The following is a 22,524-nucleotide window of genomic DNA, read 5'->3' on the forward strand; positions in this document are numbered from 1 at the left end:
TTAAAATAGTAACAAAATTAACAATAAAATAAGAATTATACAATATTTAAATAATAACAACAAAAAATTAGCAAAATAATAACAAAATATTAGCAAAACAACAGCAAAACAATAATAAGACAACAACAAAACAATTTATTCAGGTCAGGTCAGACTGAACCCAAACGAAAAAAATTCTACTAGAGGCTAGACCCATTTAGAAAATAGATCTTATTTTTCTGTCCAAACCCATTTTTCTAACCTATTATTTTTCCTAACCCTTCCACTTTTTAGGCGGGTCACGAGTAGCTCAGCCCATAATCAAATCTAAATATGACCATCTAATGTGGACTTTTCAAATATCTTCAAATCTAGAAACTAAAATACAAACCTGATCCAATTCAATTTGATCTTAAAAGGACAGCGAGTTAAACTTAGAAAATTACCCGAACCCAAAATATTTCCAACTTAAAATAAATCAAAAACGGAATGGTCTAAACATAAAATTATTTAAATATGAATTGACTTGAAGAAGTAATTTGAAATGACCTTAATTTAAGATGGCCCAACTCAAAAAATTTAAATGACAAATTTGAACAATTTATTATTGATTTATGAATCATATATTAATAATTTATTGTATCCGATAATAATGAATACGAAATATTACATAAAAAAATTAAGGCAAAATAAAGAAATAGTAAGTCAATAGTCAACTTTCGAGAAATTTCAAAGCAACTGTTAGGGCAAATCATTGAGGCAAATAAAGAAAAAGGGTTACTTGTCAACTTTGTACAAAGAAAAAAGAACGTTTCTTCCGTTGAATTAGTCAGATCGTAAGGAACACTCCTCTTAGATCCCCACCATTCCCCTATTTTTATATTATTCGGGTTGGATTGTGAGACTTGAATATATAAACATACAAAGGTGAAATCGAAAATTTTATATTAGGCATTAAGATAAAATTAAAGAAAATTAAGGGTTTAAAGTTAAAATTTTGGTATTAAAAATAATTTAAATTGAATTATTAATTTTTATATGGATTTTTTTTCATTTAACCAATGATTGAAAAGGATTAAATTAATTTACCAATTTTATAGAGATTAAAATGAAATTATGTCATTTGACTAAATGAGTCAAGTAAAGATGTTCATTAGTTGGGGAGGGTCAAGTTGAAACCCAATTTCAAAATAAACTTTCCAAAATTTCACATCATCTTACTATTTAAAACTTATACAAAAACATTTTCTTTTAAATTCAATTATAAAATATTAATATTAATAATATAAATTTATTTTATTATTTATAAATAGTAAAAGAGACCAAGTTAAGTTGAAAAGCGTAAACTCAAATTAGACTCAAAGTAAATTAAGTTATTTAATCCGTAAACACCTTTAAAATTGAAATTTCTATGAAATTTTAATTTCACCTTTATATACATTTTTGATACAAAATATATTCAAAATTTTATATATTTAAAAATCATATCTTCATATAATATTTAAATATATATCAAATTACATATTAAATTAAAATTTATATATTAAATTATACATTTTAAAATTTATCTCAAATTTATTCCCAAATTTCTACTTTATGGAGTCAACCCTAGGAACCAGCTCATTCAAATTCAATAAAAAATAATTATGTTCAAAATTCTTATTTCATATTTTTCCACGGTCAATTTACAAAGTCTATCACCATGTAATTATAGTCAGCAATATTTCTAATCTTTTTATTCTTTTTTCTAGATAGGGGCACATCTTTATTACATCAAAAGTAGATAAATAAACCATCAAAATTAGAAAGAAAAAAAACACTAGAATCAATTAAAAATAACACATAAAATAGTTAAATCGATATGTCAAATCTAGATGCCCAAATTCCAATTATCAATAATTGAAGAAAATAAGATTTATTATAACTTTATATTTTCATAAATTTTAATTTTAATTTTTATATTTTCTTTTTAAAAATTTAATCTCTGTATTTTTTATATTTCAAAATTTGAGTACAACTATTAATACTATTAATTTTTTGTTAAAGTTTTTATTATAACATTTTGAAAGAAAAGAAATACTCACTCGGTAACTATATAACTAAAAAAGGACATTGCAATAAACTTAAATTTAACAAAATGATTTTAACGTTATTAATAGTTGGACCTGAATTTTAAAATAAAAAGTAGAGGACTAAATTCCTAAAATAAATATATAGGGATTAAATTTCAAAATTTTCAACAAGTATAGAAATTTATGGCATATTTTAACCTTCTAGATATAATTTCAAATTTTTTATAGATTTAGTCTCTCTCTATTTTACTAAAATTTGAGATCTAACGTATTCAGTTTAATTTGATATAATTCTATTATTCTACTTTTGTAATATTAATATTACGTTCAAACTGATAGCATTATTGATTATTGTCGTTAAAGTGGTGATGTGATTTTTTAAAATTGGTTTATCATTTAATATAAAAATTTATTATTAGTTGAATCTTATTAATTAAATTTACACTACTGGAGTGAAGTCAAAAAAAAATTGGTGGGAAATTGATTTATAAATTATTTATAAAGCTAAAATATAATTTATCATTGTAATAACATAAAATTTGCAATTTCTTGAGGATTAAACTATAAAATTTTTCATTTTAGAGGGAAAATAAAATTTCAAATTTAATGGGTCAAAACTGTAATTTACCATTAAATAACTTAAAATTTTATTATTTTTAAGGAAGCTAGAAGAACAATTGTCCATTCTTAACTATTTATATGAACAATTAACCATAGTTTAACGATAACAACTAACAATGTTACCTATTTGTAATCTACCAATAACACTATAAAAGTAAGGGGATTAAACTATGCAAAATTAAAGTAAAAATATTGAATCTAAAATGTTAACATAGTAAAAGGAGTAAAATCAAAATTAAACCTTTTTATAGAGAATAATGAAACCTATTTTTTAGGGATAATATGGTTTTAGGCCCTTTAATTGGCAACTAGGTCCACTTAGGTACCTGTACTTTTTTTTGTTCTACTTTGGCCCATGAACTCGGCAACTAGATCCAGTTTAGTCCTTGTACTTGGATTCTGTCAAGATTTGATGATGTGACCAGTATTATTGGAATAGGACTAGATTAGAAGGACTCAAAATTAATTAATATAATGGTTCGAATAAAGGGGTTGAATTGATTAACTCAAAAATTGTTTAAATGTGACAAAAATGAAAAAAAAAAATAGGACAAAATTTGATAGTTAAAAAATTGGGGGTCTAATTAAATGTTTCGTGAGATTTATGAGAATTTTCAAATAAATTAAGAGAGCTTAATTAAAATTTTAAAAAATAAAAAGAATAATGAGAATTTTCAAAAATTTAAAGGGGCCTAATTAAAAATTTTAGATAACTTCAAAGGAGAAATGAAAATTTTCAAAAAATTTAAGGGTCTAATTAAATTTTTCTAAAATTAAAAAATCAAGATTTCTCAAAAATTTTGGGGGCCCAAGATCCCTAGGCCCGATAAGGATCCGCCCCTTATATATATTTTGGGAGGACCTTTGTCCAAAATGGGTTTAATTGTCGAATTAAAATATTAAAGTGGATTAAAAAAACAAATACTAAAGTGAAATAATCAACAAGTTTAGGGGTAAAAAATTATATAAATTGATTTTTATCACGACTGTATATAAAATTGTGTTCAAAATTTCAAGACCGGCGGGTCTCACTTAACTGCCACCAACTTCAAGCAAAAAAAGAAAATGATGCAACGACTTTTGGTTCCATTAAAGAAAAAAAAAAAAGAGATTTTCAGAGTCAATTTTCATGAAAAGAAAAAAATATAAAAAATCCAAAAAATATTATATATTTATTATAAATTGCTCACTTTATCGTGAAAATCGGTTTGTAGCTCTCCTTTTCAACAAACGATACTAATTATTATCTCTAACAACAGTGATTACAAAGAAGAAAATGGAGCTTAAACCTGGTTTATCAGCTTTAATCACCGGAGGAGCTTCCGGCATCGGTAGGTATTTTGAAATCTTTACTTCTAAAAAAAAAAAATTGTATAATATTTGTTTTTAAAGGATCTATGAACTTGATTTGATGTGATCGATTGTAAAGCAGAAGTAATTTGATTGATTTTTATTGATTTTTTTTGTTTGGTTGTTGCAGGTAAAGCGTTGAGCTTAGCTTTGGCTGGGAAAGGATTATTTGTAACGATCGTAGATTTCGCTGAAGAGAAAGGGAAGGAAGTTGCTTGTTTAGTTGAGAAAGAGAATTCTAGATTTCATGAAAAGTTGGAGTTTCCTTCTGCTATTTTTGTTAAATGCGATGTTACGAATCCAAGTAAGCTGGATTTCATCTTTTCTTTATCACTTGCTCGATCATTTTCTTCAAAGTATTCGATTCATATTTGAATACGCCATTCAATTTTGAATTTTTGCATATAGGCGGTATAACTTTAGCAAAATGATTGTTACTAAAGTAAATTCCAGTTCATCCTTGTTTATCACCTGCAGATCATTTTCTCCAAAGTATTTTTGTTGGATATACATTGAATATACACTTGCTCGATTTGGAATTTTGTGAATAGGAGATATTAGTTTAGCGTTTGAGAAGCATGTGGCGACATATGGAGGATTGGATATTTGTATTAACAGCGCCGGCATCAATAATCCAGTACCATTTCAGAACGATCAAAGTGATGGGGCTAAGACATGGAGGCACACCATTAATGTCAACCTGGTTGCAGTTATTGATTGTACTCGCCTTGCAGTAAAGCTTCCACTTTGACTAGTGTTTTTTCTGCAATTTTTCTTTGATGACAGTCCTAATTTCCAGCAATGGATTTTGATTGTTTAAGGTTTTCTTTTTAACAGATTAAAACTATGCAAGCTCTGCAAAAGCCAGGGGTGATAATCAATACAGGATCTTATGCTGGTCTTTTCCCATTTTTCTTGGACCCCATTTACTCTGGCTCAAAAGGTTTGCATTTATTTTTGCCTCTGTAACACTGTTTTCAATTCATTGATCTTCAGTCAAAATTCATAATTTCATTCGGTTTTATTCTTAAAGTTTTAAGTTCCTTTTGATATAAAACGAACCGCTAAATTATTTCTGTTAAGCTTAAATTTGAATTGAATTTTTAAATGCTATTTAAATATGAAAACAGAAAGCTCCATCGAATTTGGTAGCCACTTTTTTTTTTTCGATACTATCCATGGCTTTTTTATAGTTTATGCTCAGGATCCATGAATACAACTTAAATTTAGCTTGTTGAATAGGGTAAACCTAATTAGATAATAATGAAATAGAATTCGAAATTTTTTAAGCGAAACACAAGTATCTTGTTTACTCCCTCGATAGTAAACAGTTCTTCAAAAAAAAAGGTGGTTTGAGGATAAAAGAAAGACTAGACTTAAACCAAAACGAGTTATATTTTGATTGGTAAAAATAACTTTACAAACCAAACATTAATGTTCATCACCTATTCCTATTTCTCAGATTATTTGCAGAGATTAGTGCGAGAAAGGGCAAATGAATATATATTAAGAATGAGTTGATCTTAATGAAGATCTAAGAATAAGGGATCTATGTGTGTAATTCTTGCAGGCAAAACATTTATGTAATTTGACAAATTGCCTGCAATATTTGTTTTCCAGGAGGTGTTGTCTTGTTTACTAGATCACTAACTCCGTACAAACGTGAAGGAATACGTGTCAATGTTCTTTGCCCTGAGGTAAAAAAATCTTTAGTTAATTTAAAGATTTTGGATGCTCATAATTAGCTTCTCCTATGTAATTTGCCTTTGAACATGGATATAGGTTGTTCGAACAGAGATGGGAGAAAAACTGGACCCCAAATATGTATCTCTAATGGGAGGCTTTGTGCCAATGGAGTTGGTGGTAAAAGGTATATGTTTTGGAATATTGCTAACGGTTATCTCAAAATAATTTTTTCTTTTGAATTTATTGATGTTTTATTATTTTTAAATAGTAAAATAGATATTTTAATTTAGTTCAAATTATGTTTGGGTAACGAATTTGCTTGGTCCAATTCCTGAAAATCTCTATCTCAAAGGATATATTTAAAGTTGTGATATATAATAATATTTTCATATTTTAGATGAATAACTAGTATACTAACTTAAAAGTAAATTTGTAAAATCTTGTAACATTATCTTATGATAACTATATTTAATGTAGTTAAAAGTATTATAAACATCGTGTTAGAATTGAATTGCATTTTAGTTTTATATTAAAAAATAGACAAATTAATCATTGTACATAAGATCAAAGAGCAAACCGATACTTTAATTAAAAGTTTTATTCATTTTTTTTATTAAAAACTAATTCTTCTACGTCAGCAAGAGGTGTACAGGGCATGCCATGTGTCACTGTTAGGTTATTTTATTAGTCACGCTAGTTTTTAGCGGTAAAAAGGATTGAAGTTTTTAAAAGAAATTATCTATTTACTTTTTAATCTAACCTGTAGGACTAGTTTTCTCATGTAATAGAAGGTGGTGAAATGCGGCTACTAATACAAGGAATTTTATGGTACTTTTACCATTTAATTTATAATATATTTATAAAAAAAATTGATTTTTAGTAGATTTTGCACGTAAAATCACTTCTGGTAACTTTCTATGCACCTGTGCGTATTTCTAGGTGCTTTCGAGCTTATCACTGATGAAAGCAGAGCTGGTTCTTGCCTATGGATTTCAAACCGCAGAGGCATGGTATATTGGCCCATTCCATCTGAAGAAGCAAAATACTCTTTGCGTTCTTCCACAAGTTCCAGGACCAACAAAATCTCGTTCCAAGCTCCTTTAAGTTCCCAACTACCTCAGAATTTTAAGAAACTGTAAGTAAAATGTTATAACTGCTTCAGTTTTTAGTGTTTACAAATTATATGAGGAGTTTTGAGGGTTGGAAGTCTTGAGTTGCCAGTATTTACATAGATCGAGTTCTTGCATTGTTGCAGAGAAAGCTACAATTTCAGGATAACATATAAGAATCCAGGTCTTTATTCATTAGCCATGTGTTGGACACATACTCATGTCGACTCTCACTCTAAATCTGAGTAACATAGACCAGCTTAAAAAGATAAGATGTGTGTTTATAGGTTTAATAAGATACTGACCAGTGCCTTATCGCTCTTCATCTGCAGTGTTGTGCATACCTGGAGCCAAAATTTTCGTGATGCAACCCATATAATAAGTGCACCATTGAGACTACCTCTTGAGTCAGACCAAGTTCTTCTGAAAGTCATTTATGCTGGTGTAAACGCAGGTGATGTAAGTTTTTTATTATGCTCCATTTACGATTCATTTGTTTTCTCTTTTCTTTAATTAATTCTACTCTGCACCAAACTCTTTTCTTTAATTAATTCTTCTCTGCACCAAACTTTTGATATCTTTTATTCGGAGAGTAAGAATCTTGTATAACTATACAAAGTTTTACGTCTCTTTGATATATAAATTACATACATTGTACTTATGCGTGTATTCTTGAATAACATGTTACACACAGGTGAACTTTAGCGCAGGCCGTTATTTTCAAGGAACCAAGAAAGACCCTGGATTTGAGGTACAGAAATAAAATATTAACTAACCAAAATTAGGGATGGCATCGATTGGGATATTTTCCATTATTTGTAATACCGAATCTGAAGTAAAAGACATCATGGATATCTACGTCATGGTATCAGACTTAGAAAAAATCGGATTTGTATCAGCAATTACCCGAATTCACATTATCTACCTATTGTCATCCCTAGTGAAAATGTGGTAATATAATATAGTTCAATTAAGCTGATATCTTATGGCTATGGTTCAATTTTGCTGTTACAGGCAGTGGGAATAATTGCTGCCATTGGAGATTCTGTAAGAAATTTGAAAGTGGGAACTCCTGCTGCAGTCATGACTATTGGATGTTATGCTGAATTCATGAAGGTATAAGATCAAGTTTATTTATTTATTTTTTCAATATTTTATAGAATCTTGTGTATCATCTATTCTACCTTTTTATTCCAATATTTAAATTGTTAAATAATTCAATTTTGAAACTAAATATAGGTTCCTTCAAAGCAAATACTTCCAATTCCAAGACCTGACCCGGAAGTTGTTGCTTTGCTTACTTCAGGATTAACAGCATCAATCGCTTTGGAAGAGGTACCTTTTTATTGCATTTTTCCCTTATTAGATGTAGACTTTTGCATTCTCCCAAAATATGACCCCATCTTTCATTTCCTTTTTCTTAAAAATTGTAGCTCTCTAATCACCCTTTTTTTTAATCTTCTTCAATTTTTTTTTTTGTTTTTTTCATCTTATAGCTTGGTCAGATGAAATCTGGAAAAGTTGTCCTTGTAACCGCTGCTGCTGGAGGGACTGGACAATTTGCAGTCCAGGTTTGTGTTAAACTGAGTTGATAATTTGTAATACCAACATGATATGAAAAAAAAGGTAGTAATAACGACACAAAATATAAGAATAATAGAAAAATAAGAACATGATATAATACACAAATGTATCAAATTAACATAAGCACAATTTAAATTACTAACATAGCAAAAGATGTGTTTGTCCATATTGTTTGTTTAATAAAGTCCTGGCTTCCGAATTCTATTATCTTAGTATGCTTTTATCTTTGTTACTATAAACTCTTCATTTTCCTTAAAGTACTGGTGTCAACATATTTCGGATACAGGTGTGGGCACGTTACTCCAAATATATTAAGAATAAAGGAAAAAGTTGAGCATACTCATGATAGATAAATCATGCCTATATCCAATTCTCATTCCGAATCAGTGTAACATAGACTTGTATTCCTTGCTTAACTTAATTTTATAAGTACTGAATTATGATATTACATTTATTTTTAAAAACATCTTCAACGATATATTTTATATGACCATCATATTTTACACCTTCAGAGATATACTTAATGTTATCTCATGATTGTATGTATATGTTTCATGGCTTCAACAAGATTTTGCCCCCTGGATGTATCTTTTTTGTGATCCCCATCTCGACTTTTGCAGCTTGCAAAACTGGCAGGAAATAAAGTTGTTGCAACTTGCGGAGGAAAAGAAAAGGCGAGGCTTTTAAAAGAATTTGGGGTTGATCGAGTCATAGACTATAAAACTGAAGATATCAAAACTGTATGTATCTGAAATTCCTATTTTCAATGGTCAGCTTTTTTATCCATCCGTATCAGACACATGCTCGGTATCCGGCCCTTACAACCGAGTCCAAGTAACATATATTTGAAGTTTGAACTCTCAGTATGAGAGATTCTAGTCTATTTAGTCTACTTTGCTGGTTTTCCAACCAATGTATCCTTTGAATCATCATCCATAGCCTAACATCTGAGATTAATCTCAACACCATTTTCCATGACTATCTCAGTTGCCATCATTTTATCATCATTCATGCCATGCCCCATCTTCTGAGATTGATCTGACCACAGTTTACATATTGAAGTAATGCTGCCATGTCATAATTTCTGCATTTTGTTGGTTTCATGGAAAAAAAAAATCTGATTCTGTAATCTTCCAGGCTCTCGAGGAGTTTCCTAAAGGAGTTGACATTGTTTACGAATGTGTCGGTGGGAACATGTTTAATTTGTCCCTCGATGCTTTGGCTATCCGTGGACGTCTCATTGTGATAGGAATGATCTCTCAGGTTGTTCTTACTTCCCCTTTTTTTAATGAGCTTAAAATTTATAAATAAAGTTACTGCTATTCATATTTATTGTTTTGACCCATTAATTTTTAGTTTTTAACATTTGTATTGAGTTTGATGCTATGTTTAGTTTTTCCTTTCAGGTCACTTTTAATATTAGATAAGTGTTTATATTTGACGCTCAAACCCAAATTTGAATAACATAAATAACCATAGGTTGTTAGAGAATGATCAAACCATATGTTCTTACATGATATTGTAGCTAGTGAGTTGTTAATTTAACATAAAAACAATCTAGCCGATCTTCAAATTCGCACCTTTAATATCTTTTGGTGTTGTACTTCTTTTGGACAGTATCAAGGGAAGGATGGATGGAAGCCATTAAATTACCCTGGGCTTGTTGAGAAGCTTTTGGCCAAAAGCCAAACTGTTGTAAGTAGTTGGTTAAATTTGTTGCGGTGACTCTTCCTTTTTTTTTCTTGAAATCCCCTTTTCCAATACTTATGTCCAACATATTTTCGAACATGAGTAGATAGATACGATTTTTTTATGAGATATTGTAATTACTAATGACTAGCTTATTAGAATATAAATAATAATAATAATAAGACTTACAATAATTCGTTGAGCAAAACCGTTTTGCCATTTTCCGGCGATCATGAATTTTATGGTTTCGGATCTACTATACATGTCATATTGTCCTCTTCACCACATCAGATTTCTTGTTGTTTGATTGTATTGAAAATGTTCTTTTTCTTTTCAGGCTGGCTTTGTCCTGATCCATTATAGCCATTTAATGCAAAAGCACCTGATTAGACTATTTCAGCTTTACTCTTCAGGAAAGCTTAAGGTACATGTTTGATATACTTCCATAAAAGAATCTTGTGTTTTATTCGCTTAGCTAAACAAAAGCCTTAATGCTTCTCACTTAACATGCTGTAATTCGGTTCTACCAGGTCGTGATAGACCCGAAAAGATTTTCGGGTTTGCATTCAGTTAGTGATGCTGTTGAACATCTGCATTCGGGTAAAAGCACCGGCAAGGTAAGCACAAATTTACTATAAAATGAGATCATTCATGCAAAACCAGCGTAGTCCTCTAATGTGTTTACATTACTATGAAACTGTTTAGGTTGTTGTTTGCATGGATCCAAGCTTTGAACATCAAATGGCTAAGTTATGATTTGCAGCCGATGATCATGGAGTAATCGTTCATCATTCATCCCCAGCGGATAAGTCTTAAAAACTATTTACATCTCATAGCGGAAATATACTCATACATACGTAGCAGAATCATGTTCATTTAAAATGGTTACTAGGTTTGAACAAAGAACCACAAGTTAGCATTAAATTGCTATTTCTTTTTTGTATTGTATAATGTAATGCTAAATGATGCCATCGTGTATGTGTATTTGGAACTAAAAGTTATATCGAATAATAGTATATAGAAAAGTAATGGAGGGGATCCTAACCCGATATTCTCGAAAACCCAAGTTTTATACACTTGTACACTTTCTTCTTCACAAAATACTATCTCTTGTGCTTGAGATATATGCAAAAAATTCCCCATCACTAATGGACTAGTTTCCATTACAAAAGCTATTGAGTGGCCAGTGTCACCAAGGTCCATTGGCCACTTCTCGAAACAGAGCCTCGAGGTCATCAGCATTCTCTTGCTTAAATAACCTTATCTCTCTATCAAGTTTAGTCAGTGTATGGGTTACTTCCGCTAGCTTTGCTTCGAGTTTCAGCTTTTCCTCATTTGAGTTGGCTTGTTCGAGTTTAGCTTCTTTGTACCTCCTCGACTTCGTCAAGAGGTTCATTAACTTGTCCAATCGAGCACGTAAGAAGCCCACTTTCATGCCTAACCCCTCAAACGATCTCAAAGTTTTGTCCCAAGTGAGGAAACTGTCGTGGGGAGTTGTAAGCTTGGCAGCTCTAATGGCATCCGCAATATTGATCGTCTCGGCAATGACTCCGGCAACCAGTTTACAGTTAAGTCCCTCGAGAAGATTTTCGTGAAGGAATGAGTTTTGATTACAACAAAGCTCGTAGTACTTCATCTGCAAGTACTTTGAAAACTCGGAATCTATGACTAAACCATTAACAAGAATGTTAAAATCCTCGAAACTCTTCACTTCTCTAAAATCAACAATGGATTCTGAAAGCCTGATTCCGTCCGAAACTTCAGAGCCGAGATCAACCCTGTTGTTCTTGGATTGATCCACAGTTGGTTCAATGTTAGAACTATAGAGAATGGGGTCATTTCTATCTTCTGTTTTTCCTACCGAAATTTCACATATCTTTAGTTCTTTCCCTGCAATCATCAAAAGAAAACCTTCATAAACCCTAAGATTCATATATTCGTGCCATGTTTGTGTATTATCGGAGATAGAAATGGCTTACCATTGTCAACTAATTGAGTGGAAGATTCTAGCTTTAGAAGGCCAAGAGCAACATCTACTTCTTCTGAACATTTTTTTCTCACAATATAGACCTAATAAATCATAGAAAGCTTCATCATAAGCATGTACGATACATATATGGATGTTGGTACTAGGGTATGATCAACCCAGAAAAAAACCATACAATTACCTTAAATTTGGAGGGTCTCACTAAATGAAAGACACATACATCTCCTTCCAATAATTTATGAGCAATGGAGAACCCTCTCCATCCACCACTAAGACCAATCTTTTCCACTAAATATTTAACTTGAAACTCTTTCCCTTCTTCATCTTCCAAAACCATCATTCGATCTTCCTTCGGCAAATGATTCAAGCCGAAGTGCTTCGGAAGACCCTGCCATCGGAAAAAGTTAAAACATCTGCCAATCAATATACCAATGCGGAAACAAGTCTCAATGACGAAAACCGAGTCATACCAGCCAAAATCCTCCGGTTACATGTGATGGAAGCATGTATTTTATCATGCTAGGGAACTCAGATGATAGATTAGCTTGAATATCCAATGCTCGTTCCATTACAGCCAATTTGGTTTCGCCATTTTCGTACACTTCATCGTATTTTGCTCTCTTCCGTTTATTACTAAAAAGGAAACAACAGAGACAATATTATATTATACAATGTTGTAATGTCCAGATTGTTTCAAAGACATGAAAGAAAATTTTGAGCTAAAATAACCCACCATTGAGCCTTCTCCTTTTCATAAGAGACTATCTGTCAAAAGATTCATAAAATTCCCATTAGTATATTCTTGAAATACACATATCAAACAACCGTTTCAAACTCATGTTCTGGTACAGGTAACAAGATATGACCTTCTAAGGACTGTTTCGATGGTGTATATGTATGTATGTACGAGGAAGAGACCTTGAAAGAGCTTATTCTCATATTCCGGATGCAAGCATATGACCCTCTAAGAGTCCAAAATGCTGTTTCGGATGTATACCTGTATCCGAAATTTACACACGAGCTCGGTACCTTTCCGATATTTACACCCGAGCTCGAGTACCCACCGTATTGTTGCTGAGAGTTTTTAGACTTACAGTTTAGTGACAACCTTAAAGGAAAAAAGCTTAAATGGGATATTGAGGCTCACTTGGTTCACAGTCATTGCTGAAAGTTTTTTCCTAAACAATTTGGTCTTGGGTGGTCTCCCTCTCCCTCGACTAACCTGCTATATATATATATATGTATGTATGTATATATATATATATTCATAACCCCCAAAAAAAAAAACAAATTACATGCTTGGGTACTTCTAAAATACATACATAAGTGGATGAATGATGATGCTTATGTATGTATGTATGTGTGTATGTATGTATGTATGTATGTATGTATGTATGTATAAAAGAGGAAGAAGCAGAACTTATTTTCTGTTTTGAATAGAGCCCGAGAAGGAAAAAAAAAACAGAGTACAAGCTTTGGGTACTTCTAAAAAAATGTAAATGTTTGATTATACATACATAAAACATGTAGATGATGCTTATGTATGTTATGTATGATGGATGTATATAAGAAAAAAAAAGAGAGCTTGAGAGAGCTTACAAGCTTTGGGTACTTCTGAAAATACATAAAACATATGGATGATGAACGTATATAAGAAAAAAGAGAGCTTTTCACTGTTTTTCTGGATAGAATCCAAGAAAAAAACAAAGAAAAAAAGAAACAGATTACAAGCTTTGGGTATGCTTCTAAACCATGCATACATAGAACAAATGGACGATGATGATGCTTATGTATTATGTGATGTGTATATATATATGTACGTATACATGATGAATGTATATAAGAAAAAAGAGAGCTTGAGAAAGCTTATCCTCTGTTTTTGATATAACCCAAGAAAATAAAAAAGAAACAGATTACAAGCTTTGAGTATACTTCTCAAAGATACATGGAACATATGGATGATGATGCTTATGTATTATGTGATGTGTATAAGTATGTAGATTTGATGAATGTGTATATAAGAGGAGGAGGGACCTTGAGAGAGCTTATCCTCTGTTTTGGAGAGACAGCCATGGCATCTCACTTTCAAAAGCTTTTGTATTTGAAATTTTGAAAATCAAAGAGAGAAAAGGAAGTTTATTATTATATACATATTTCAGTACAAAATGATCGGGTTTTGTGGGACACTGCAGAGAGAGAAATGTATTAGTGGAAAGAAAATGAAAAGCATTTCTTCCTTTTTTCTTTCTTCCCTTTTTTGTTTCTTCCACTTTTGGAGTTTAATTTTAAATTAATCCTCCCATCATCTACAACTGATTGTAGACCATGAGAAATCGAGTCTTAAAAAAATTTTAGATCTATTTTCTAAGCTCAACCTGAATTATAAATGTTAAATTTGAATTTAAATTTTGTTCAAGTTGCGTTAATTTTTTGTCCTGTCTATAAGTAAACTCAATATTAAAAAAAGAATAGATTAGATATTAGAATTCGGTTTTCGATTTTCTATTAAATTAATTTAAGTATTTAATTTTATAAATGTTTTGTTTTTAATGTTTAATTAAGGTTAAAATTAATATTAGAAGTATATTTAATCTAAAACTTATTAATTTTGTATTGGTAATGTAATAGTGTGATACTAAGGTTGTTTGAATTAAATTTGATCGATTGGTAGAATTAGTCAGACTGCGAATCGATTGAGGTATCAAGTTGAAGAAAAACCTAGAATTGGTTGACTTGAGAATCAATATAAATCAATTAAATCAGACAATTGAATTGAATTTTTTATATTTTTTTATATTTATGAAAATTTTAATGATTTATTTAGTTGAATTAGATAAATTAGTTGAACTGATCACCCTAATGGCTTGACTAATTCAACCACTAATCAAATTCTAAAAAATTATGTGGCACTTTAAGTGTTATACATATCTCAAACTTCGCTAAATCTTCATCTCCAACAAGGATCGAGTCTATTTCATGTTTGATCAATCCAACAAGATTGCTATCACATCATTGTTAATATATCATGTAGTCTATCGTATCAAATCATATAACTAATCTAATAAGGTGGTCACTTCAAAGGAACAAATTTATCAATTAAAAAAGGACATATGGAGCATTAGGGGAAAATTAGGGGAAAAAAGTCAGAAAAAGATTTGCAAAGTAAGCTGTTTTTTCTCGAAAATAAGTCGACTTTGAATAGAGAAACATAAAACACTTTTTACAGGAAGCGTTTTTAGCTGACATGTCGAAAATGGCTTTCCACAAAATGCATTTTCTTTTAATACATTAACTCTTATAGTTGCATGATTTGAAGTTTTGAGTCTTAAGTTTGATTCTTCTCCTACTCATATTTGTATTTTTTATATTTATTAATTAAAAACACTAATTAAATTTTTTTTAAAATTAAAACAACATAAAATAAAAAATAAGAATGTGAGTAGAAAAGAAATCAAACTGAAGACTAAATGATAAAACTACTAATATTTAACTATCTTACTAAAAAAATGATATATCAAAAGAAAGCTCGTTTTGTAGAAAGCATGTAAGTTGAAAACACTTCATGCAGGAAGCAAGCATTTTATGTTTCTCTCTCCAAAATCGGTCTATTTCTCTATTTCAAAAAAAATAACCTCCTTTATTAAATATGTTATAAAATCGATTTTTTTTTTTAATTTACTTGAGCAGAAGGAGTCTACTTCCCCGATCTTATTTTCTAGGGAGAGCTTGATCTTTTACATCTCTCTCAATTAAACTTTATGGGAGCTCTTCCTCTTAACTTCTTGTTCTTCAATTCACTTACTTGCAGTTCTTGGCTCACTTGGTTAAATCCATTTGCTACGTACCACCTTTAGACAAATCTAAATAAAAGATTTAAAAATCCAAATTTCATGAATACCCAAAACTACTGAATTGACTAAATAAGAAGAACATGAAGAAAAGAATAGAAGTATTTAATAAAAAGCCTCACTTAATGCATACATATCTTAGAATTCATAAAAACAGAGGTATAAAGATGGCATCTTTGTACATATCTCACTTAATACATACATATCTTAGAATCCTCTTATGTACATACATGCATGCATACATACATAACACATATACATACATTTTACCAAAAATACATACATACATACATACATACAATCCTATGCATATGTTCTCATATACACTACCTGTACACTTCTAGCCAAAGGATTATGATCACAAGCAAGCAGCACAACAGGTAAACCAACACAATTTCCTGCAAAAAAAAAAAAAAGTCCACGGACCTCGTTTCCAATACTCGAGTTGAGAAGAAGCTAAGCATCATTCATATCCAGTATGGGATTTTGATTCATTGGGAATCTTTACAGTCTTGAACGACGATTGCACTTGATACCAAGGGGAGGTGAACGCCGACGGGCCGATGCAAATGGCTGTCCCTTACTGGAACCTGAATATCTAATATCCCAACCTTCAATGTTCTTAGGGACACAAGCATCAAAGAGAATTTGGCCGAGGACACTATGAGCGTTGATGCTTGGTTGTACAGGTAGAGAGATTGGCCGTTCATCTTGAAGAGATCCAGACTCTCTACTATTATGATATTTGGCTGAACTTGGCAAGAAAAAGTGGTCACTAGGACCAAGAGCAACTCTCCTAAAGCTTTGGTTCGAGTCGACTGCTGCTTTCTGCAGGCCATAGATTAACTCGGAGATCTCATCATGCATACCATTCATTTCCCTGAGATTTCGGATCCTGCGGGAATAGACCAAAGTTGTCTTCTCAAGGAAACTGGCCACGGCAGCCTTGTATTGGATAGGATAATGCTTGTAGTGTTCTGAAATATAGCAAAGAATAACATTAACTCAGTTGCCAAAACCGAACACACAAGTAACTGAACATTTTAGAAGTACAAAACACAATCAGTTCCAAGCAAGCACTCGGGCATTTCATAAATCTGAAAGATGAAATAAAAATGAGTTATTTTTATAAAGGGTAAACTACACCATTACTCGTTAAATTATAAGTAAGCCTTCATTTTTGGTTAGCACAAAAAATTACAATTTGATCACTGAACTATTCAGAAATTTTCTTTTAAGTCATTGGATTGTCAAAATTGATATTATATGGCTTTTTTTTTTCACACTGCCTACACTAATCGGAAACTCTATTTCCTCCTTTTTTACAGTTCAGTTTTTTTTTCATAAAATAACTTTGGACGTTACGAATCTATAAACCAAAATTCAAACAATTTTTTTCTCAGATCTCCGACGTTGACCATAGATCAACTTAGATCTAAAGTATGTTCTTCTACTCATCAATGAGTAACTATACCGAACGTTTAATTGTCACTTAGAGCTCACTGACAGAACTTTTTTTAAATAAAAAAACTTAACAACTCAATGACTTAAATAAAAACTTTTGAATAGTTTATAGTGACTTAAATGAAAACTTCCAAAAAGTTCAATGACCAAATTGTAACTTAGTTAAATGATCAAAACGGAAACTTACCCACAATTTAGTGACTAATGCTATAATTTACCCTTTCATAAATCAGCTAATGATGCTTTTACTTTCTTATAATCAAGTATATAATATGTAAAGTCTCCAATTTACTTTCATATACTTAGACAAATCATTTAGCTGTCCACCCTTCACCTGAATCGACTAGATAAGTATAATAAACCCATAATCAGTATATGACACGAACTTGACGGAAGTTACAATACTTGGTAGTAATAAAAAACAGAGATGGTCAAACCGACCTAGATGAGGAGAGCCATTCCACTTTACAATCTCAACATCCGCCCCGAGATCCTGTAAGCATTGGGTGAAATCGCGTATAACTGGATATGGTGCAAGGTCATCTTTCTCCGAGCATAAAATGAGATATGGAGCATCTAAGTCCTACAAAAGAGGAGTAAGGGAAATTAACCAAAGTGAAGCAGATCGAAAACAACTTAACAAGCTAACATTGGGGATTAATAAACTTACAACAGAGGAGTAAAGGGTTTCCCAATACTCGGTACGTTGAGACTCAAACCTGGTTAGATAAAGACCGTCGAGACCAGAAGCAACACCTTTAGCAATCCAAGAAACGAGTTTCGATGGTAGAGGCATTTTACGTATGGAGGGATGTAATGCAAATCGGGCATTCAAATCACTTGCAAAATCTACCGGACCAGAATCATAGATTTGTCCACAAACACAATTCCGAATCAACTGGATTTCCTATATGAAATGAAGAGCATTAACAACAAAAACTTCAGTTTAGTTTAAGAATATTAGATATTTCATAAAGGGACTATATATAACAAGTAAATTGCAACAAGAATCGAATGGAGAAAGAAAGGATACCGGACTAAGCGGACTTTCACCAGTTTCTTGAATAATCTACAATAAAAAACAGCTAAATTATTTAAACTGCAACAATGGGAATTATAAGGCACAAAAAAAGTGTCCACACTCATTCGGAATTGGAATAATATTAAAGGTTCAATAATAGTACCTGAAAAACCTTGTACATACAAGCCTTAGGACTGCCTGAGAAAGCGACGAAGACCACCGGACAAGTTCTAATCTTTAGTTTCTGGAAACCAAGAACCGAAGATGGCTTATGTTTTAAGGTTGTTCAGTAATCACCAACTGAATTTTAAGACATCTTGTAATCGATAATAAAACATAAAGAAACCGACCTCGAGAAGTTCGTTAAGAAGAACAAATGCTAAGGACATAGCCCTCTCAGGATAATATCTGCACAAAGAATGTAACATGAAACTTTTGAGTACATTAAAAGAAAACAAGAAAAGAATTTTGCTCAAAGTGAAGCAAAGGAATGTTAAATTGTTCGCTTAGTTATATGTGTGTTACACTCATGTCAACATATAGATAGAGATACGACCTACATAGATCCTCCGAATACACCAAAAAAACTGAGAAAAAGCTAACCAAACTCATGTTAGCCGCATGTTTGTATCCAACACTCATACCTAAGTCCGAGTAAGATAGATCCTATGAACTCCAAAATCCACTCCATACAACCCTACAAATAACTTTTAGAGCAACTCATTGGTCATATCAGTAGTGAAAATTTAATTTAGAAACAGCCCCAACTCCATGTCCAAACCAAACAACATCCTGTCCATCCTCACCATGGACAATTTGAGTGAAAAAATAGTATCCTAAAATAAACCCATTCCATCACCCAAGCTATGTTACCAAGAATCGGGTTGACTAGGGATAAGTGTTGAATATGGATATATTCATTTTTTTTTGAAGACCATACAGCGTACAATGTCACAAAATATGTATCCGACATAAGTCTAGAATACTTTGAGAAAAAGAGCTCGGATAACATGGCACCCATTAATCCAATTATTACAATTTTTTTTTCCTACATTTGGAAGACCGTACCATGTAATATATCTAATTATGTATCGAACATAAGTGTTCGGTAACACCCATTAATCCAATTATCACAATCATTAGCAAGAAAAAGAATAAGAAAAACCTCTAATTGAACTCTGACCATCAGAATTTCAATGAAGCACAAGCTAATCTATAATAAAAAGAAACACCCAAAAAAACAAAAAGAACATTTAAATTTTTCACCTAAATAACGAAATTTGGACAATTAAAGTAGCTAAATTAAGCTTATTCCACCATAATTTACTTTCTAAGCAACCAAAAAGCAATATATACATATGTTTGTGCATAAACTTACTAATAACAAAAGAAACACGAAATTTTTTTACCTAAACGATGAAATTTAGACAATTAAAGTAGCTAAATTAAGCTTATCCCACTACAATTTGCTTTCTAAGAAACCAAACAACAAAATATATACACATATTCATAAAGAAACTTGCTAATAACAAAAGAACACAAAAAATTTTCACCTAAATGACGAAATTTAGACAATAAAAGTAGCTAAATTAAGCTCAATCCATTATAATTTACTTTCTAAGTAACCAAACAACAAATATAAAGATATTCATAAAGAACTATAAAAAATAACAAAAGACACTAAATTTTTCACCTAAATGAAGAAATTTAGAAAAGTAAAGTAGCTAAATTAAGGTTATCCCACTGTAATTTACTTTGTAGGTAACCAAACAATAAATTATATACATATATCCATAATGAACCATAAAAAATAGCATAAGAACACTAACTTTTGTCACCTAAGTAACGAAATTTAGAAAACTAAAGTAGCATTCTTAAGCTTATCCCACTACCATTTACTTTCTAAGTAACCAAACAACAAAACATATAGATATATTCATAAAGAAACTTACTAATAACAATTTTTTCACCTAAATGACGAACTTTAGACAATTAAAGTAGTGTAAATTAAGCTTATCCCACTATAATTTACTTTCTAAGTAAACAAACAACAAATTATATACATATATTCATAAAGAACCATAAAAAAAAAGCAGAAGAACACTAATGTTTTTCACCTAAATGACCAAACTTAGAAATTAAAGTAGCTAACATAAGCTTATTCCACTATAATTTACTTTCTAAGTAACCCAACAACAAATTATATACTTATATTCATAAAGAACCACCAAAATGAACACTAAAATTTTTCACCTAAATGACGAAATTGAGACGATTAAAGTAGCTAAATTAAGCTTAATCCACTAAAATTTACTTTCTAAGTAACCAAACAACAAAAAATATACTTATATTCATAAAGAACCACCAAAAACAACACTAAATTTTTCCCGACAACTAAAGTATCTATATTAAGCTTAATCCACTATAATTTACTTTCTAAGTAACCAAAGAACAAAATATATACTTATATTCATAAAGAACCACCAAAAAGAACACTAAATTTTTCACAACAACTAAAGTAGCTATATTAAGCTTAATCCACTATAATTTACTTTCTAAGTAACCAAAGAACAAAATATATACTTATATTCATAAAGAACCACCAAAAAGAACACTAAATTTTTTCACCTAAATTACTAAATTGAGACAATTAAAATGGTTAAATTAAACTTAATCCACTTCAATTTACTTTCTACGTAACCAAACAATAAAATATATACATATATTCATAAAGAAACTTATTAATAACAAAAGAACACTAAAATTTTCAGCTAAATGACCAAATTTAGACAATTAAAATAGCTAAATTAAGCTTAATCCACTTCAATTTACTTTCTAACTAACCAAACAACAAAATATATAATTTTGTCATAAAGGCACTTACACGTTGAGAAAATCAGCACGGGAAACAAGGGAATTCCAGCCAAGAGACGAATAAAAATCCAGGTAATTTTTAAGGTGTTTCTCGTGAATCGAAACCCAAGCGAAAATCACAACGATTCCTTTCACTTGTTTACTCTCTTCTTGATTTCTTCCCCAATACACACTTCCACCGCCGCCCATCATTATTTTTATCGAAGCTGTTTTTTTTTCCCCAAATTCAATTCCTAGGGTTTTGGTTTTTTCGATTTTCCCACGAAATTTAACAAATCCCAATAATTTTCAGGGAAAATTAAAACGAGATTTTGGTTGGTGAATTTTTGTGGGTTCGGTTTTTTTTTTTTTGAAGTATTGGAATCGATAATGTTGGTTAGAGGAGGAGGAGGTGGCAGTCGTGTAAAGGTGCCATGTGGCAGGTTTGATATTTTACGCATATATACCAGCTCATTTTAGTATTTGTTTTTTATCGTGCGCCCCACTTTTAGTAAACGACGTGGTTCTTTGTCTGAGAATAAAAATGAAACAAATTAAATGTACGATGGAAAAATTAACACCAAAATCAAATAACATAGTTATAAGAGTTAAAATGTAATTTTATTTAAAATTTGTGAGTAATATTTATTTTTTAATGGATTTATAGAATATCGATGACTAGTTATTTGATTCGTTCCAATAGATATCTTAATAAATAATATAATTTTATCTTTGTATTAATTTATATTTTATAATTTTAAAAAATTAAATAAAAATTTTATTATTTTTAAGAAGACAAAATATAATTTTACTATTTACTAACATCTAATTTAATAAAATTAAAAGGGCCACAATGATATTTTCCTATTTTATGGACCTGGCCTACCAATCTTCTTGGTGCCACCCCTAGATATAAATTATAAAGATTAAATTGTTAGTAAAGGTTAAAATTTTCAAGTGTTTATGTTCGAATCTTATCACATGTAGTTGTTTTAGGTAAAATTTTTGATTATATTTTAATTATTATTCTATTTATATTTCATGCATTAATTTGATTATATATTATATTTGTTTCAACGCGTATTTTAATTGTAATTTATCCGTATTTATAATTTCTCAAAAAATAAACATATACATATTTGATATATCAATTTAGGGATTGAATTAATTTGAGATTGGCTCAATTTGAGTTTTAAAATTTATAATCATTATAAATTTGTACTATAGATTCAATTTATTTTCAAGTAGTATTATTTAGACC

The 22,524-nt window shown here is 30.6% G+C and overlaps 3 protein-coding genes across 11 annotated transcripts in view; 1 reads left to right on the plus strand and 2 right to left on the minus strand.

The window, feature by feature from the left end:
- Nucleotides 1-11,151, plus strand: part of LOC108483784 (uncharacterized) — an 84,066-nt gene extending 72,915 nt beyond the window's left edge. For 4 of the 5 annotated variants that reach the window (XM_053032063.1, XM_053032058.1, XM_053032066.1 and 1 more), the window contains exons 2-19: nucleotides 3,883-4,003; nucleotides 4,153-4,326; nucleotides 4,574-4,755; nucleotides 4,860-4,965; nucleotides 5,643-5,719; nucleotides 5,805-5,892; nucleotides 6,648-6,843; nucleotides 7,150-7,276; nucleotides 7,512-7,568; nucleotides 7,832-7,933; nucleotides 8,057-8,152; nucleotides 8,314-8,388; nucleotides 9,022-9,141; nucleotides 9,539-9,664; nucleotides 10,019-10,096; nucleotides 10,428-10,514; nucleotides 10,621-10,707; nucleotides 10,796-11,151. In XM_053032063.1, coding sequence (XP_052888023.1) covers nucleotides 3,949-4,003; nucleotides 4,153-4,326; nucleotides 4,574-4,755; nucleotides 4,860-4,965; nucleotides 5,643-5,719; nucleotides 5,805-5,892; nucleotides 6,648-6,843; nucleotides 7,150-7,276; nucleotides 7,512-7,568; nucleotides 7,832-7,933; nucleotides 8,057-8,152; nucleotides 8,314-8,388; nucleotides 9,022-9,141; nucleotides 9,539-9,664; nucleotides 10,019-10,096; nucleotides 10,428-10,514; nucleotides 10,621-10,707; nucleotides 10,796-10,846 — 1,884 coding nt within the window. In that variant the 5' untranslated portion in view covers nucleotides 3,883-3,948 and the 3' untranslated portion in view covers nucleotides 10,847-11,151. Of the gene's footprint in view, nucleotides 1-3,877; nucleotides 4,008-4,152; nucleotides 4,327-4,573; nucleotides 4,756-4,859; nucleotides 4,966-5,642; nucleotides 5,720-5,804; nucleotides 5,893-6,647; nucleotides 6,844-7,149; nucleotides 7,277-7,511; nucleotides 7,569-7,831; nucleotides 7,934-8,056; nucleotides 8,153-8,313; nucleotides 8,389-9,021; nucleotides 9,142-9,538; nucleotides 9,665-10,018; nucleotides 10,097-10,427; nucleotides 10,515-10,620; nucleotides 10,708-10,795 lie in introns of those variants that run through there. The other variant, XM_053032067.1, reaches the window with a different exon arrangement.
- LOC108483785 (B3 domain-containing protein Os01g0234100-like) lies at nucleotides 10,894-14,395 on the minus strand. 5 transcript variants are annotated; one of them, XM_053032088.1, is made up of 8 exons: nucleotides 14,112-14,395; nucleotides 13,225-13,302; nucleotides 12,944-13,151; nucleotides 12,811-12,842; nucleotides 12,548-12,710; nucleotides 12,259-12,465; nucleotides 12,070-12,160; nucleotides 10,894-11,980 (listed from the first exon to the last, which is right to left on the minus strand). In XM_053032088.1, exons 5-8 carry the CDS (start codon nucleotides 12,644-12,646, stop codon nucleotides 11,280-11,282), a joined length of 1,098 nt encoding a protein of 365 aa, XP_052888048.1. In that variant the 5' UTR covers nucleotides 12,647-12,710; nucleotides 12,811-12,842; nucleotides 12,944-13,151; nucleotides 13,225-13,302; nucleotides 14,112-14,395; the 3' UTR covers nucleotides 10,894-11,279. The 5 variants fall into 5 exon arrangements, with proteins under 5 accessions (XP_052888048.1, XP_052888049.1, XP_017642854.2 ...); XM_053032089.1 differs by having other exon boundaries at nucleotides 13,225-13,299; nucleotides 14,112-14,163; XM_017787365.2 differs by lacking the exon at nucleotides 12,944-13,151 and having other exon boundaries at nucleotides 14,112-14,387.
- Nucleotides 14,396-16,029: 1,634 nt separating this feature from the next.
- Nucleotides 16,030-21,679, minus strand: LOC108480341 (uncharacterized). The gene is made up of 7 exons (XM_017783302.2): nucleotides 21,295-21,679; nucleotides 18,761-18,818; nucleotides 18,574-18,654; nucleotides 18,423-18,458; nucleotides 18,060-18,296; nucleotides 17,831-17,972; nucleotides 16,030-16,902 (listed from the first exon to the last, which is right to left on the minus strand). The coding sequence occupies exons 1-7, from the start codon at nucleotides 21,474-21,476 to the stop codon at nucleotides 16,430-16,432; spliced, it is 1,209 nt and encodes a 402-aa protein (XP_017638791.1). The 5' UTR covers nucleotides 21,477-21,679; the 3' UTR covers nucleotides 16,030-16,429.
- Nucleotides 21,680-22,524: the final 845 nt, after the last annotated feature.

Source organism: Gossypium arboreum, chromosome 1, assembly GCF_025698485.1.
Source record: "Gossypium arboreum isolate Shixiya-1 chromosome 1, ASM2569848v2, whole genome shotgun sequence".
In the NCBI taxonomy this organism is placed as follows: Eukaryota; Viridiplantae; Streptophyta; class Magnoliopsida; order Malvales; family Malvaceae; genus Gossypium; species Gossypium arboreum.

What these genes read in the sequence shown, in the direction of transcription:
- LOC108480341 (XM_017783302.2), bottom strand. Translation starts at nt 21,476, where the DNA reads ATGATGGGCGGCGGTGGAAGTGTGTATTGGGGAAGAAATCAAGAAGAG. An exon ending in GTATGTACAAGGTTTTTCAG is followed by an intron (nt 18,459 to 18,573) that starts GTACTATTATTG and finishes TTTTTATTGTAG; the next exon opens with ATTATTCAAGAAACTGGTGA. An exon ending in GTGAAAGTCCGCTTAGTCCG is followed by an intron (nt 18,297 to 18,422) that starts GTATCCTTTCTT and finishes CATTTCATATAG; the next exon opens with GAAATCCAGTTGATTCGGAA.
- LOC108483785 (XM_017787365.2), bottom strand. Translation starts at nt 14,150, where the DNA reads ATGGCTGTCTCTCCAAAACAGAGGATAAGCTCTCTCAAG. An exon ending in GAAAAGGAGAAGGCTCAATG is followed by an intron (nt 12,711 to 12,810) that starts GTGGGTTATTTT and finishes TTTCCTTTTTAG; the next exon opens with TAATAAACGGAAGAGAGCAA. An exon ending in CACTCAATTAGTTGACAATG is followed by an intron (nt 11,981 to 12,069) that starts GTAAGCCATTTC and finishes TGATGATTGCAG; the next exon opens with GGAAAGAACTAAAGATATGT.